The following is a 16,027-nucleotide window of genomic DNA, read 5'->3' as shown; positions in this document are numbered from 1 at the left end:
TTCGCTTCCCATATGCTTCTTTTTTGAAAATGCTGTTCTGCCTTGGCTTAACTTAGAGAGGACGATGTCACAAGAAGGCCCCAGCAGAAAACCAGAGGTCTCTGGCAGAAACACTCCCTGCCAGCCCTGCTCCCGCCAGTGCCACTGCCCAAGGCCAGGGCCCACGTGAAGGAGTGTAAGCAGATGCACTTCGGGGAGGCTGGTACTTGGTACATTTAAGGTTAATGTAGCCCCACACTTTCTGGTTTTATTGCTGGGAATTGGAGATCTGGGAACAATTGAGTTAAATTATTTTTGTAATTAAGTCCAAAGTAAAGGGAACATTCTGGGCTTCTTGTCTAGTTCAGAGAAATTGATTCCAGCATTAACATGTTTTTAAATCGAAACATCAACCTACAGCCTGCTCAATGGACTTGCTGTGGGGCCCCCTGGAGGATGAGAAGTCTTAAAACCAACCAGCATGGCTCTCAATCCTGGGCACAGCCCCCGGGGGCGGCGGCGGGTGGGCACTCCCTGTCCCGAAGCAGCGTGTCCACCATGGGGCAGAAAGCAGAGTGGCCCTCAGCCCTACACGGAGGGGCAGCCACCTCCAGTCTCAAACCTTATAACCCAGATCTTCCTTGGATGCTCACTCATGCAGGCCAGGACGGCAGTGAAGAAAGGTCACCCTGGCCCAGTTCCCTACAGCAGCAAACACTGCCCCAGGGCAGACGTGGGGCCAAAGGAGGGACAGACACAGACAAGGCTGAGATACAGCTCATCCGTGGGGCATCAGTGCAGGTACATGTGTTGGGAGGGAGGGTAATAGTGGCTGTGAATGGGTGACGGGAAGTGTGTGAGTGTGTGTGGTGAAAACATGTGTGAGGGTGGGGGACGGTGTGTATGATGGTAAGCATGATTGTGAACATGTGTTTGCAAGCAGGTGTGTGAGCGGGAAGGTGTGTCTTGTCCACGCAGAGGTGCAAGCTGAGAGGTCACAGGTACAGCTAGAGCAATGGTGATTTCTGGGTGGCAGGAAGGAAGGCTTGAACTGTGCCCCTTGCACACATTTAAACATTTCCAACAGGCCTGCATATCAAAGTTTTTTTTAAAACACTGGACGCCATCCTGTAGTCCCTTCCCCAACCCTCCCACAATGTTATCCCTGGTCCTTGTATTTTTTTGCCTCTATATGGCCAGCCCCTTAGTCTGTATCCCAGCTGGAAGACCTCAAAAGGTGGGGGCCCTCCCCTCCCACAGCTGCCAGCTCCAGGGCAGCCCAGGAGCCAATGGTTGGGCTGCTTGCCAGACAGGGATGGTGCAGACCAGGATCCTGCCCCCCATCCATGCTGGCCCTGCTCACCATGTCCCAGGATGTCATCAGTGGGCAGGAGGGCTTTTCCAGGGACAGGTTTCCTGTCCTGAGACCCTGGCTCCAGGCCCATGTTGATCCACTCGCTGGGAGTTCGGCAGTCAAACTCCTCATTGTCAAACACCTGGAAGAAATGTGCAGAGGTGCACAGGAGGCAACTCTCCCCTAGAGGGGCCGATAGGTTGGGTGTGGCAGAGGCTAAGGGTTCTTAAGTAGGGTTCTCTTCAGATGCAGGAGCTACAGACTGGGGACCATGGGGCTGAATGTCTCCCCTACTATTCACAGGGGTCTGTGGGGTCTGGCTCTGTGAAACCCGGATTCCTACCCAACCAGACCACCCTGATACCAACAGAGGAGTATTTGGAGACTCAGAGCAGGATACGAACTCTTCCCACTGCCCAAGGATCATCTAGCTCAGGCCCAAAGGAAGAGGAGGCCCTTGGATTTTCCTGAGCACTCCACCTACATGCAGAAATGAAGGAGATTCAGGGTGGTCAGGACCTTGAGTATTCAAGGTCTTGGAGAGGAAGTGGGGGAGGCTCAGTCAAAGCTAGAACAGGCTATGCTCCTTCTTTCTCCGCCTTGGACTTGGTTTCCTCATCGGTATCCCAAAGGGGCTACGAGGATGCCCTCCTCCACCTCAGTTCCCTCATCTCAGTGAGTCCAGAAGCAGTGGTCAGTGAGGTCTGTATGCTCCTCCACAGTCCAATTGGGCTGCTTCTGGTGCCTCGAGGTTGGTGGTTGGGGGGACAGAGATTGCATCCACAGGTTCCCCAGGCTCCCAAGAAAAAAGCAGAGTCAGCATCTCAGGGGTTCTGGGGCCTCTCCTGTCCCAGCCTAAATGCTCAAAACCCCTGGTGGGGAGGTCCAGCTATGCTTGACAAGTGAGTGCTTATGATTGCCACGGATCCCCTTTCAGGTCTGATCTCTCCGCCAGGGTCCTATACACCTCTCACCCCTGATCATCAGCCTGCTATGGAAACTAGGCTCACCTTCAGTGGGAGATAGATGGGAAACAGCGGGTCATGGCCCTGCTCGATGGTCTGGAGGTGGTGGGGATCTGGGTGCCTGGGCATGAGCTTGTCAGAGTCGATGCCTTCATGAGCCAGTAACTGCTCGATGTCCAGACTCAGGTACAGCCGCTTCCTCCTGGCCGACGGGGGACAAGGGAATCTCATGACAGCTCAGCTCACGTGAGATGGCTTCATGGATGCCAGCAATGGTGCATGGGGTTGTGGTGGAGAGGGGTGTGGCTGAGGGATGCCTCCAAGAGCCCCTCACCTCTCTGGAATTCATCAGGAAGTGGTGTGGTAGCTGCAGCTGATGTCCTGGGCCCTAGTTGCCCTCTGTCCTGTCTAGTAGTTCCATTCCTAAATGCCACCCTCCCCAGTTCTACAGCAAGGAAAGCAATTTGTTCCTATTAAAGAAACCAAAGGGTGAGACGCCTAGGTGGTTCAGTCCGTTAAGCATCCAACTCTTGATTTCGGCTCAGGTCATGATCTCATGGTTTGTGAGTTTAAGCCCTGCATTGCATTCTCCACTGACAGCATGGTGCCTGCTTGGGATTCTCTGTGTGTCTCTCAAAATAAATAAATAAAACTTAAAACAAAACAAAAAAAGAAACCAAAGGACTAGAAGATTTGCAAACAGACCCATTTTAGTAACCTCTGCCATGAGGATGATCATCTAGTTGCCTACTATCCCTTGTCCCTTGAGTTGTGTGGATGCCGCCCCCCCAAGGGACCAGCCCTCCCACTGCCAACCTGATCATACCTCTCAATCTCAATCTTTCGAGGGCACTGGCCTGGCAGCACCAGGAAAGGCACCTGCACCTTGGGCTCGAAGGCCTGCAGTGGGAAGTCGGTCTGGGTGAGCACCTGGGTGGTGGACCCGATGCGCTCCTGCTCCAAATATTCCTTGAAGTTCTCAGGAATCTCAAAGGTTCTGACTGCAGGCAGAGACACAGGCAGGAGTGGCAGGGGCTCAGGCCAGAGCCCAATACACCCCAAGACAAAGTGCTAGGTACCGGATATGCACGTCCTGGGGCAAGGGAAGCTCAGAGCTTGCCTATGGCTGGCAGTGGCTTTGAAAAGCCAGGTTTGGCACCAGGCACTCAAGGGTGTGCAAAGCTGGAGAGACAAGAGCCTCCAGAGGGTGTGTTTTGGTCCTGGTTTTCCTCAGGTGGGTGGGGATGCAGAGCTGCTGAGCATCCCCACCCCTCCCCACTGTAGATGGTGGGAGCACCCCCACAGCCCTGTAAGCTCTGTAATGCTCTGTAAGCATTTTCTGGGCCACAGATGACTGGGAGATGGTACAGCCCAATAGACTGGATCCTCAGCTCACAGCACAAATGCATGTACACGTGATATTTCCTGGGCCGCTTCTCGGGCTTCACAGACCCCACGAGGTCCATGGGCACTGAGAGGACTAATCTGGGCAAGGCCAGCAAGGAGCCAGGCCTCTCTTGGGGCTGGGGAGGAGAGGCAGACAGCTGGGACCTCTGAGCCTGATCGAAGGGGGTATCCTGTCTTCCCAGCCAGGTGGGAAGGGCCCCCCACCGGATTCTTCATTCAGGGCCCCACCCACCTTGCTGCCTCTCCTGGAGCCGCCCTAGTCTCCCCTCTGCCACTGGAGACTGCCCCGCACTCTGCAGACCTGCCCCAGTCCTTACAGGACTCAGCACAGAGCCTGAGAGGAGAGTCCTCATTCCCCCCTTCAGCAGAGATCTTCTGGGCACCTTCCCATACCAGGCCCTGTTCTAGACACTGGGGTCCCAGCAGGGAAAACTCAGACACAACCCTGACCTCCTCCAAGCTCATGTACCAGGGGAGGTAGAAAATGTACTTTACACATCTGAAAACTCTAGTCTCCCCAGCTGGGCAGAGAACCAATGCCCTGGCCCTCAGCAGCACCCTCTCCCAACTGTGGTGCCCTTGTCATAGCTCAGCTAAGAGGAACATAAGCTGTGGCTCACTGAGCACTAACCATTAGTTTGCAAAGCACCTTACATCTTGTTACCCCCATTTTATAGCTGAGGAAACTGAGATCCCAAGCCAAGAAGAAACAATCTAAGACCAGAGGTCTTGCTTCTAAGTGCACCCACTCATCCACCCTGCCCTTCTAGGCACTGACCTTTTGGAGTAAACTTGTCAAGGCCGGCCTGCTGCAGGAGATCTTGGTTCATGCAGGGACCACGGCATACCTCCTAAAATGAAATCCCAGAGCTCTGAGGGCATATAGACATCCTGGGGACAGGCAGGATCTGGGAGTGACCACAAGGCCAAGTGTCTCCCCCAAGCCCACAAGGGAACACCCAAGGGCACGGGAATGGGGCAGAACAGTGAGTTTCCACAATTCCTCATTCAGAGGTCATAGTGGGCAACAAGCGCCAGCCACTTGGGACACCCCTGACCTCACCCGCTTCTGATCCTGCGCAGCTCCCTCCTCACTCTGAGGACCCAGCTGCTGTGTCTAGGGGCTGAGCCACTAGATGAAAGGACCACAAGGCCAGCAGGTGTCTCTGTGCATGTCTCCCCCACCAAGGGCAACTCTGGCACCCCTAGCATAGTGGACATCTATGGATCCTTGCTTTATCTCCCTTGGCCTGTCCTAGCTAGAACTTTCCTAGGCTGTCCAGGACTACGGGGCTCTTTGAACTCTCCCCTAGTTATCCCCTGTCCATCGGCCTCCTACCCCAAGCCTCCATCTGCCCTCTCACATTCTCTCCTCCTTCCTACACAGGCCATGGCCCCTGTCAGGGTCCCCAAGCCTCTGTACCTTCTGTTTCCCCTGCCTGGAACACAATCCCTCCTGGCTACCCAGTAAACACACAGGATGCCACTCTGTCCAAGGATCCCCTCCCCAACTCCCCCACCAAAGCCATTGCCCCATGACAATAGGGGCATAGATGTCTCATCCTCACTGTCACCACTGCTTAATCCAGGGCCTGTCACATAAGAGATACTCAGTAATGAATTATTGAATCAATGGACCAATGGATGGAGGGACAGATGGGTGGATGGTCAGAAGGATGGATGGGTGGGTGGATGGTGGGTGGATGGATGGATGGACAAATTATTAGACAGATGGCTAGATGGATAAATGAACAAATGAACTGATGGAGAGATGGACGGAAGGAAGGAAGGGTGACAAGGAGGGCTTGGGCTTGGTAGGGAACAGCTGCCACACTCACCCCCATTTGATCTGAGCTTCCAGGGCTGAGGATGTCAGAGTAGAACCCACGCTCCTTCATCAGGGGGTACTTCTTCTCAGTGTCTGTCAGGGGCAACTTCCAGGGCTGCCCCAAGTCTGAGAGTGTGGATGGGGGCAGGGATGAAGGTAGGGCCTTGGGGTCAGGGCTTAGAGCCTTGGACCCAAAATCTGGTCCCTGAAGAATCTTCCCCAGGTTACACTCTAGGGCTGCCTGGGTCCTCCTTAGGTTATACTGTTGGCCCACAGGAGTACTGCTGCACTGTGGGCTCTGAGGGGTCCTTCCTGGACTTTGGCCTTCTCTGTTCGGCTGCTCCATGCTGCTTCTTGGGGCACTCCTAGGAGAAGATAGTGGCATCACTGGGCCCTTGCTGGCTTCTGTTCAGCCCCCAGGAGCACCAGGGCACAGGCATGCCTCGTCCACATCCTGCAACCAGCCACAGCTTGCCACGCACAGGGTGGGGAGGGAAGGAGTGCTCTCCAAATCTGGACAGCACGCAGTGCCGGGCAGGTCCCACCAGGAGACAGCAGGGCCTTCCCTGGATGTTGCATGTGAGAAATGAGCCCCCAGAGTCAGGGGCTGATTGAGGGAAGTCAGGGAAGCTCTGCAGATGCCCCTGCTCCAGTGCATCTTCTGCACCTGCTCACCCCCCTCCTCCATGTGAGGCAGCACGGGGACAAGGAGAGTGGCCCGGAGTTCACTCAGTGAAAGGTCCTGTTTGGTTTTCCCCAATATGACTTTCAACAGGAGACAGTTCTGGTGCCCCCAGCCCAGATGGACTGCCCTGTGTCTCCCCATTGTGAGGTGCTGGGCCACACACTGTCTCCCCCACCTCTGCCTGCCCCACACCATAACCCAGGAGCCAGGGGACTAAACAGTCTCCCCGGAGGGATCCTGACTTTCCCATGACCCACAGATCCCGCTGCCAGCTACAGAAGGATGTGCTCAGCTCATGCAATACGTCCCCCCCACCGCCTGCCCCCTCCCGTCTCCCCAGCAGGAATAGCACATGCACCACGGGGTTGCATGCACATCCACCATCCCAGGGACAAGTGTCTGCAGAATTTTTACTGTGGGACAAGCAATCCCTGGCCAAGCCACTGCTGCTTTTGGCTACCTCAAAACGCATCACTGGGGGGAAATCCTTGGTCAGGGGAGAGTTATAAGAAATTGGACAAGGGTATGGTGATGAAGAGGTTTTCATGTAATACTTGTACAAAAATAAAAATAGAGTGATTCTACAATCATCTCAACAACAATGTCAATTAAAAAGAGAGGGTATCTTGTTACAAACAGAGAGGGAGGGAGGCAAACCATAAGAGACCCTTAAATACAGAGAACAAACTGAAAATTGATGTGGGGCTGGGGGAGAGGGGAAAATGGGTGATGGGCATGGAGGAGAGCACTTGTGTGGCTGATGAGGACACGGGCTCCTTGCCTGCAGGGGCCTTCCACAGGGCGGGGAGTTGTGGCTACATTCTCGGTGTGTGGGGGGAAGGACAAAAAGCCAGTCTAGTAAGTACCGGACTTACCTGCAAGGGTTTAACAGCGACCTCCCCTTCCCCCTCCCTCCTTTCCCCCTGGCCAAGTTTCAGGAAACTGAGTGTACAGAGTCGGAGACAGGAATGTGGACCCTGGGCCGAGACGGCGTCCTCCTCCCCGTCCACTCTCCCTCTGTGCCTTATGGAGGTGCCCCTGCTCCTGCTCGCCCTACTATCCCTCAGTGGCCACCGACTTACCGGCTCCAACGAGCAGAGGACGATCTGGTGGCCCGTCTCTAGGGAGAGACGCAGGCCTGTTGCTAAGGGGCGGGACCATTCGTGCGGCGGGCGGGACTTCCGCCTCTGAACGCTCCCCGGGTGGGTCTGCATGCTCCCTCGCCCAACACTCAGACTGGGACTCGGTTCCTCCCACCCTGTGCTCCTGGCTTTCCTTAGCTGAATGGGGACAGTGGCCGCCCTCTAGGCTGTCAAACCCGGGCTCCGTTACCCGTCTCCCCTCCCTGACTCTTCTAGAGTACAGAGACAAAACAGCCAAACTTTGTGTGAGGACTTTGATTGAATCCTGGTAAAAATAAATAAATAAACTAAAAAGTAAAGTTATGCGAATAATTTGGGGGTAATAACTAACGAAGTTCATATCTAAGCACAGCGGCAGGCCAGATGGTCAGCTTGCTGTGAAAAGGGTCACTTCTGTTCTCTGGAGGTTCAGCTTACACACACAAACACCCCAGGTTGCCCCAGATTGCAACTCAGCCTCCTCAGGGTGGGCAGTGGGTGCTCCTGCCCCCCATCTTTGGCCTCACGAGCCCATCTGCTCCAAGGACCTGGCGTGAGTTCAGGCTTTGATCTTCCTGTCTGTCCTGGATATTGAATTTCTGTTCATTTTCTTAGATGTGAAAAATGGTATTGTGGCTGTATAGGAGACTGTCCTTGTCTTAACTGATGTGGGCTGAAGAATTTCAGGACAAATGTCAGGATGTCCGCTGTTGTGACTTCCTCTCAAATGGTTTGGCTAAATTTATATATAGATAAGTATAGATTAGAGAGGAGATGAAGCAAAAGTGGTCCAATACTAACAACTGAGAAATGTGAACATTTACAGATGTCCACAGCACTAGTCTTAAACGGGGGTGGGGGGAGGTCAGGGGAAGAGGTGGGTTACAAACAAAAAGAAAATTAAAAAACCACCCCACCTCAACCTGAGAACCCTTACCCAGAGAGCTTTCTCCATGTTGGCTCCATTTCATAGATGGGGAAACTGAGGCTTGGTAAGACAGGTTGATGTTGGGGGAGATAGAAGGACCTGAGGTTCATTCAACAAATGTCCAATTTTATTTGACATTTTAGTTATGCTGGCTTAGTGTCAAGTCAGTGCTGGGCACTAAGCATTCAGATTTAAACTGGTTTCTGCCATAAAATGTCTGTTGAAATAGAGAGCCAGAGAGGCCAGGCCACGAGGAGCCCAGAGGCAGAGTGTAAGCTGTGGCTGATTTGGCCTTTGTACAGGTTTCTGCTTCCTATCCGGAACACCTCTCTCCACCAGCTCCTGCTCCTGGCCAACTCCTATTTATCCTTCAAGACCCAATGCTGGTGCAACTTTCCCTAAACCCAAACTGTAGTATTATTTGCTCTTCTTGTTGGCATTCACACAGTAGGTGCTTAGTGATCACTATAGAAGAAAGGAAAGGGTATGAGGGGGATTGGAGGCATAGGTGACCAAAGCTCTTCAAGGAGACAAAAACCCTTGAAGCCCTGCTTAGGGCAGGCTGGCTCCTTTGTGGGTCTGGGGATAGGCTGTGTACCCCGTTTGGCATAGAGAGAGGCACCTGCTTCTCGGCTTTTTCCTGGCACTTCCCACACTGGGTACAGCTGTCCAAAAAGCTGCAGTACCCATCCGGGTTGCCAGGGCAACATCAGCCCATGGTGGGACGTCAGGGATGACAGGGGCAGAGTGCTAATCCTGGAAAGTTGCCAGGCAACGCAGTGGGTTGATGACATCACAGGGGCCATGGCTGCCAGACAGATGGATAAGCCACTGCAGGAAGGGTCTACTCTCAGAAGGTCCAGCTCACAGATCCCCTCACTGCCCACCGTGGTGAGATAGTCACTACTGTGTCCCTCACCTGGGGGGTAGAGCCAGGGGGTCTTGCTTCTCCCAACAGTCCTGCCACCTCAACTTTGTCCCTAAGTGTGGGCAGTGGGTATGCCCACTCCCTCCCTCCCTGGCAGGACACTAGGGCCAGTCCCTGCTCTCTTGGGTCTCAAGCGTCCACCCTCTAATGCCTCCATCTTCTCCAATGTTTCAGCAAGGGTTCAGGCTTTGCTCTTCCTGCCCTGCCCTGGAGGCCACCATACCTACTTGTTCCCTGAGGGAGGAGCAGGGGCTGTACCATGACCCCACCCTGGGATCCCACCCCTCCTGCAGTGGGAGGTCTGTATGGGCTGGAAGGTGAAGCCAGCCTTGCTCTTGTTGAAATAGGAAAGACTGGGTTCCTGCAAGAGCTTGTGAGTGGGGGTCCTCTGCCCATCTCTGGTGGCCTGGAAGCTTAGGGCTTGGGCAAACAAGCTGTTTAGGGCCCTCAGGCTCATGCCTTTTGGCCAAGAAGTCTGAGGGCATGGCAGTCCTGGGCTCCCCCTCCCCTGTGCCTTCCTGCTGGCAGTGCTGAAGCTGGGAGAAATGCTTCAGTGGCTGCGGAGATGAAAGCCCCCTGTGAATAGGCAGCAGAATGAGCCCTTCACGTGGCCGGCCAGCTGGAACAGAGGGTGACAGACATCCAGACAGGATGGCTGGATCTATCCACTCCCCACCTGCCCCCAGCCGGCCTCTCTTGGGCCCCCAAGATCTCCCTCTGGTTTTCTAGGTCAGGGGCTCTGAGCTGCTAAGAGAAACCGAGTCACAAGCATGGAGGCTGTCAGAGGGCTAGGCAAGGTCTGGGGTTCACCACTCTCCCTAGGCCTCCTCTGACCCTCCCCTTCTCTGCAATTGGCCAGCTGGCTTCAGCAGCTCTGACCAGCACGTTCTTCGATGAATAAAAATGGAGACAAATTAATTCTCCTTTGATCTATGAGGTCAACTTGACAGACAAGACCTTAAAAGCCCAGAGCTCAGGGAGGAATAGGAGTTCCTGGAAAACTGGAAGGTTGAGGGCCCCTGACCCATGAATGCTGAGGCCTCATCCTAGCGCCCAGCCCAAAGCCATTCCCACCTGTACTTACGTGGAGCTTCCTAGTTAGAATTTCCTCCCTGTCAGTTTTTCTCCAACTTCACATCCCATCTCAGGCCACACCTCCTCAGGAAGCCCTTCCCTGATTGCCTCAGCCCACAGAACATGCTTATACTCTATTCAAGGGCCCCAAAGGACCTCGGTCAGTACCACTTGCTAGGCAATCATACATTGGTCACTGCTGTGTCATCCAATGAAGGGGCTGGTTTAAACAGCAGGAATGGTGGGGATGGGGGAGTACTGCTTTTCCCAGCGGCCCTGCCAATCCATCAGTCCTGGAAGAACACTTAGGGAGATGAAAAGGAAACAGAGCAACGCACATGAGAGCCACCGAGCCCAAGGTGGTGACCACCGACCAGCTGTACACAACCCCACCTCACACCCTCTCCCTCCCTCTGACTTGAAATTCCAGACCATGCCTCAGAACAGGGTCCAGAAGGCTGAGTTTCTGCCCTCCAGAAGCAGGGGCCAGGAGGGGGTCCCAGTGACAGGCCCTAGACTGTGATATCTTCCACAGCACATTTCCATGAGGCCCTGAGGAGCCACACAGGGAGCTGTTTGTCATAATTAGGCTCTGAGTGCCTCTGATTTCCTCCTGGCCCCAAGAAACTCACCGAGCACTGACTGAATGATCTCTTGGCAGACTGGGGATGGCCTCAGCACCTGGGCTCCATGACCCACCAAGTGCCCCTACCCCTGTCCTCCAGGAAGCCTGAGTTTACTGAGTCTGGGAACCAGACAACCATTCTGACCCACCCCTAGAAAGTTCTATGAACAGGGCAGGAGGTGTTGGTTCTGCTGCTGTCTCACTGGGCAAGTCTCTTCCCTTGCTAGGCCTCAGTTTTTCCATCTGCAGCATGGAGTCCACTTGCCGAGGCCTGCAGCAGGACCACCTGTACAGAACGGTCTAAGGGACCCGAGGACTGCCCCAGATGACTCCCTTCCTGGCAAAAGCTTTCCCCTTGCCACATCAGACGGGTTGAGGTCCCTGGTGGCTCAGGCCATTAAGCAGTTAAGCGTCTGACTCTTGATCTTGGCTCAGTTCATGATCTCATGGTTCAAGAGTTCGAGCTCCATGTCAGGCTCTGCACTGACTATGCAAAGCCTACTTCATATTCTCTCTCTCTCTCTCTGCCCCTTCCCTGCCATGTGCTCTCTCTCTCAAAATAAATAAACATTTAAAAAAATAAAGGAGGAGGGGCATCTGGGCGGCTCTGTTGATTGGGGTCCGTCTTCAGCTCAGCTCATGTTATGATCTCCTGGTTCACAAGTTCAAGCCCCACATCTGGCTGTGTGCTGACAGCTCAGAGCCTGGAGCCTGCTTCAGATTCTGTGTGTTTCTCTCTCTCTGCCCCTCCCCCATTTTTACTGGGTCCCTCTCTGTCTCAAAAATAAATAAAACATTTTTAAAAATTAAAAACAAAAAAAGAAAAATTCCAGACGGGTCAGTAAGGATAGTTTGTTCGAGAGAGGAAATTCCTCATCAGAGAGATGGAGTGGCCATCAGTGGCCCGGATGGTCTGGGGGCCTTCAAACAACTGGGGCAGCAGCTGGAGCTGACCCCCTCCTTGGCAATCACCTCCCCCACTCCAGGTGGGCAAATGGCGGTAGAAGGGAATGGCCTTGCCCAAGGTTACAGCAAAGTATGAGGGGGAACTGGGGCTGTCCCATAGGGTGTAGGGAGCCACTAGAATGTGAGCCACAAGTCAAAAACCACTGCTGGTCAGGCAGAGCCAGCTTGGCAGCTGGACCCTCCACCCTTGCCCAGGGTCCTCCCTGCCACCCCTTCTGGTTCCACCGCCCCTCTTGGCTGGCCCTCAGAGCAGGCAGCTGGGCCTGAGGATGGGCAGAGAGGACCTTGGGAAGGGTGCCTGGGCTGGGGAGCAGGTGTGGGATGGGGGGCAGCAGGTGCCGGATAATGGGCCACTGGGGGAGGCCCAGGGAGCAGGTGCTGCTATGGAGGGGGTGAAGTTGCCATTGTAAGCCCAGTTCTGGTAGGCCCAGAATGGGAGGGGGAATCCCTATGAGCCCCTGGGCCACCCTGGCTTATGCTCAGAGGTCATCCAGATGCCTGGGCTCAGGCACACAGCCAAGCCCCTCCCCTGGGTCTCTGCAACCCTCCAGGTTGCCATGACAACCAGCACTTTCATCCCAGTCCCTTTGTCTACGGTCACGGTCCAGCTTTTGTGACCAGCGGTTATTAGCAAGGATGGGAAGAGCCTTGCCTCAGTATGCACTCAGCTGAGGTGGAGCCGTGAACCCAAGCCAGAGGGGCTGGAGGGCAGGTTAAAGAACACCAGGTACCAGAAACCCTGAGCTTTTCTGGCCACCAGGCCCTGCAGCCTCCTCTCCTGGCTGCTGACCACACCCTCAGAGCTAGACCTATAGGCCTGGGGGTGACCTGGGTCCCGGGCACTCCTGCCCCCTCTCTGCACAGAGCTGTGGACCACCTGTCTCCCCTGTGCGCTCTGAGAGGCAAAAGAGTACAAGCCAAACCTCAGTTTGTGAGCTCCCCTGTACAACTGGGGAAACTAAGGCACAGAGCAAAGCTGGGCTTTGGCCTAGATCAGGCCACAATAAGTGAGACCTCCTTGGGGGACGTAGGACCTCAAGGCAGGCCCCTCAACCAAATAGCCCCAGGAGGCTAGGTCATCCCTCCTCTGACGCACCCCATAGGGAGGAACCTAGCCACCAGGATTTGGCAGGGGTGGGAGCAGGCTGTCTTGGCCCAGGTCCCACTTGCTACGAGACTTTGGGCATATTCCTTCTTCTCTTGGAGCCCCCAGTCTTTCTTGCTGTAAAAATAACAGCAAACCCTCCCTCCTACAGCTGGGGTAAAAATGAACAAGGCCCACTTGGCCCAAAGCCAGCTCCTTCCCAGCCCCTCAAACACCCCACATCCCCTGCTCCCCTAGAATCACACCTGGCCCACCCAGGACCTGGCATCTCTGCATCCACCCCCTGGATGTACCTTTGCACCCTTGGTTCCTCCTCAGTGGTGCTCTTGCCCCTCACAGGAATCCATGCCCAGGCGGCAGTGAGCACAATCACTGTGGTCTTAAATCTGAATGGGTCCCCTGAGACCAGCTCTGTTCCTCAACAGGAAACCAACCCCTGAGCCGAAGCAGAGAGCCTTGGGGCCAGGGCCGGCTGTGGACATCGCTCCTGGAATAAGACAGCACAGGAGGGTCACAGGATGGCTTTAGGAACTGGCTACAGCACCACTCATCCCTCTGTCCTGGGCTGGCTTTTCTGATTCTTGGGGGGAGTCAGGGATTCCTGCCCCAGGCTCCCCACACTTAAGTCTCATGGCAGGAGTCTGGTAATGATCTGCACAACTGCGCCTATTTGGAATGAGCTTCTATAGGGACTGGCCCCATCCGTGGGATCCCGGGCCCTGCAAGTGCCTCAGATTCGGGAGAGACCCTCTCCACCAGGACAGCCTCACAGACATGACGGGGTCTAGTGAGGTGCACCAGAGATGCCTATTGGCAGACACCTCAGTCAGGGTAGGTCTTCGTCCCTTCTTGTCAGCCACCATTCATCCCCCTGAGACACTTGAGGAGAAGGGGGGTGGAGGTGCCAAGGCTGCTCCTGCAAGTGGGGTAAATACTGAGCAGAGAACCAATTCAAACCAGCAGGTCAGGCCTATGTGTCAGCACCACTTGGTCACCTCATGAAAATGTTACTCCCTCTTCCCCATGAACATCATCCTCTGGGATTAGCTCTGTGTCTGTGCTGCCTGCGAGGGGGACACAGCAGAGTCTGCTATCTGAGGCCAACAGGTGACTTCTGGGGCCTAGGCTGAGGCTACATCACTGGGCAGCCCATACCAGGAGGAGTTATTCACGGTTGTTATCAGTTAAGCCCTCATTATTGAGAATTAGGGTATGTCCTGAGGTTTATGCACATCAGGTCATTGATCCTTACACCAACCCTAGGAGGTGGTGATTAGTATTGTCTCTCCTTTTACAGGTAGGGATACTGAAGCTCAGAGAGGTTAAGCTGTCTTGGGAAAGAGGATCAGGAGACACACCAGAGGGGTAGGAAAGGGTCCGAGGCAGAGCCGAGGCCACTATAGGGTAGAAGACACTGCAAATCTCTGGGTTTGGGGGCTCAAGGTAAAACATTTTTTATAATGGCTGGAGCCAGGGGACTAGGTGCCCAGGTGGCAGGGAGCTCCCTGTCCTAAGAGGCATGCAGGAAGAAGCTGGATAGGGTACTTGTCATCTTGCATCAGAATGGAAATGGAGTAGATGTCCAGAGGATATAAGACCCTAAGGTGTCTTCCCAGCCCCACCCCAGCCCTAGAGGGTGCAGAGGAGGCAGCATCTCCCAAGTAGGGATTAAAGGACAGAAGGGGAGGGGCCCCTGGGTAGCTCAGTTGGTTAAGCTTACACTTAGGCTCGGGTCATGATCTTGCTCTCACAGTTCAGGGTTTCCAGCCCAGCATCAGGCTGTCTGCTGTCAGCATAGGGCCTGTTTTGGAGCCTCTGTCCCTCCCTCTCTCTGCCCCTCCCCCTCTCAAAAATAAATATTTAAAAAATGTTTATACCCTTAAAAAATAAAAAGGACAGAGGAGGGAGAGGGGGGACACCCTGTCCAGAATTATCCTCTTTGCCTCATCCCTAGATGTGGCTTCCACATTCTTAGTGAGGAATTTCAGAGGGACAGGGCACAGATGGGCATACAAGGCCAGAAGTGAATACCTTCAATTTTGCATCCTAGGCACTTCACTTGCCTCACCCTAGCCCAACCCTGTGGGGTCTCAGAACCCAACCTCACTCCCAAAACCCCTTCTCAGGGCCCCCCGTCCCCCGGGCTCTTCTTTCCCCACCCCTACAGCCAACCAGTGCACCGAGTCCAACCCCTTCCCCCCTAAACATCCCTCAAACCCAGCCACTCCTCCCTGGCCTCCCAGCTACCAGCTAACAGTTACCAGTCCCTTTCCTACCCTGGAGCCCTGCTCAGACCCCTTCATGGCCCCCCAGATCTGGCCCCTCACTCTCTACACTCCCTCCCACCAAGGAGGCCCTTTAACCTTCTGGCACACGTCAGGTGCCTGACCTGCTTCTATCCTGGATCATATCCTCTGCAGCTCAGACATCTTTCCTCCCGGGCCGGGGGTAAGCACATCCGTGCTCCGCTAGCCGTCACAAAACTGTGTGGCCAGGGCCATTAGTATGCCTGCCTTCTCAGAGACACCAAAGGTGCCGTGGGGCAGGGCCCAATCTATCTCACCCAGCCTTGTGTCTCCAGCCCTGGCCCCGCTGCCTGGCACAGAGGAGATGCCTAGAGAGTGACACACGAATGAGTGAAAGGGATGTAACCAATGATGAAGTTTTGGGGTGAGGGGCGATTCATGGGGTTTGGAGCCAACAACCAAAAAAGAATTTTTAAAGATGTTCTTGGTGCAAAAAGGTAATCTTATTTTTTTAAGGTTTTTTTTTTTTAATTTATTTTTGAGACAGAAACAGAGCATGAACAGGGGAGGGGCAGAGAGAGAGAGACAGAATCTGAAGCAGGCTCCAGGCTCTGAGCTGTCAGCACAGAGCCTGACTTGGGGCTCGAACCCACAGACCGTGAGATCATGACCTGAGACGAAATCAGAGGCTCAACCGACTGAGCCACCCAGATGCCCCAAAAGTAATCTTATTAAAGCATGGGGACAGGACAGGAAGAGCTGCACTGGGGTCACGACAGGTAACTCATTATATACCCTCAGGTTGGGAGGGGGTCA

The 16,027-nt window shown here is 54.4% G+C and overlaps 1 protein-coding gene across 1 annotated transcript in view; it reads right to left on the bottom strand.

Annotated features, from left to right (window-relative positions):
• The window catches only part of DNAH1 (dynein axonemal heavy chain 1), a 76,133-nt gene extending 68,799 nt beyond the window's left edge, over window positions 1-7,334 (bottom strand). Inside the window, exons 1-6 of the mRNA XM_029918963.1 lie at window positions 7,301-7,334; window positions 5,544-5,898; window positions 4,484-4,556; window positions 3,125-3,299; window positions 2,344-2,500; window positions 1,343-1,475 (exon numbers count right to left, since the gene is read on the bottom strand). Of these exons, the coding sequence (XP_029774823.1) occupies window positions 1,343-1,475; window positions 2,344-2,500; window positions 3,125-3,299; window positions 4,484-4,556; window positions 5,544-5,879 (874 nt within the window). The 5' untranslated portion in view covers window positions 5,880-5,898; window positions 7,301-7,334. The remainder of the gene's footprint in view (window positions 1-1,342; window positions 1,476-2,343; window positions 2,501-3,124; window positions 3,300-4,483; window positions 4,557-5,543; window positions 5,899-7,300) is intronic.
• Between the last annotated feature and the right edge of the window lie 8,693 nt (window positions 7,335-16,027).

The sequence above is a fragment of the Suricata suricatta genome, chromosome 12 (assembly GCF_006229205.1).
Source record: "Suricata suricatta isolate VVHF042 chromosome 12, meerkat_22Aug2017_6uvM2_HiC, whole genome shotgun sequence".
Taxonomy (NCBI): domain Eukaryota; kingdom Metazoa; phylum Chordata; class Mammalia; order Carnivora; family Herpestidae; genus Suricata; species Suricata suricatta.
Note: the sequence above shows the minus strand (reverse complement) of the source record. Positions and strands in the feature narration are given on the sequence as shown.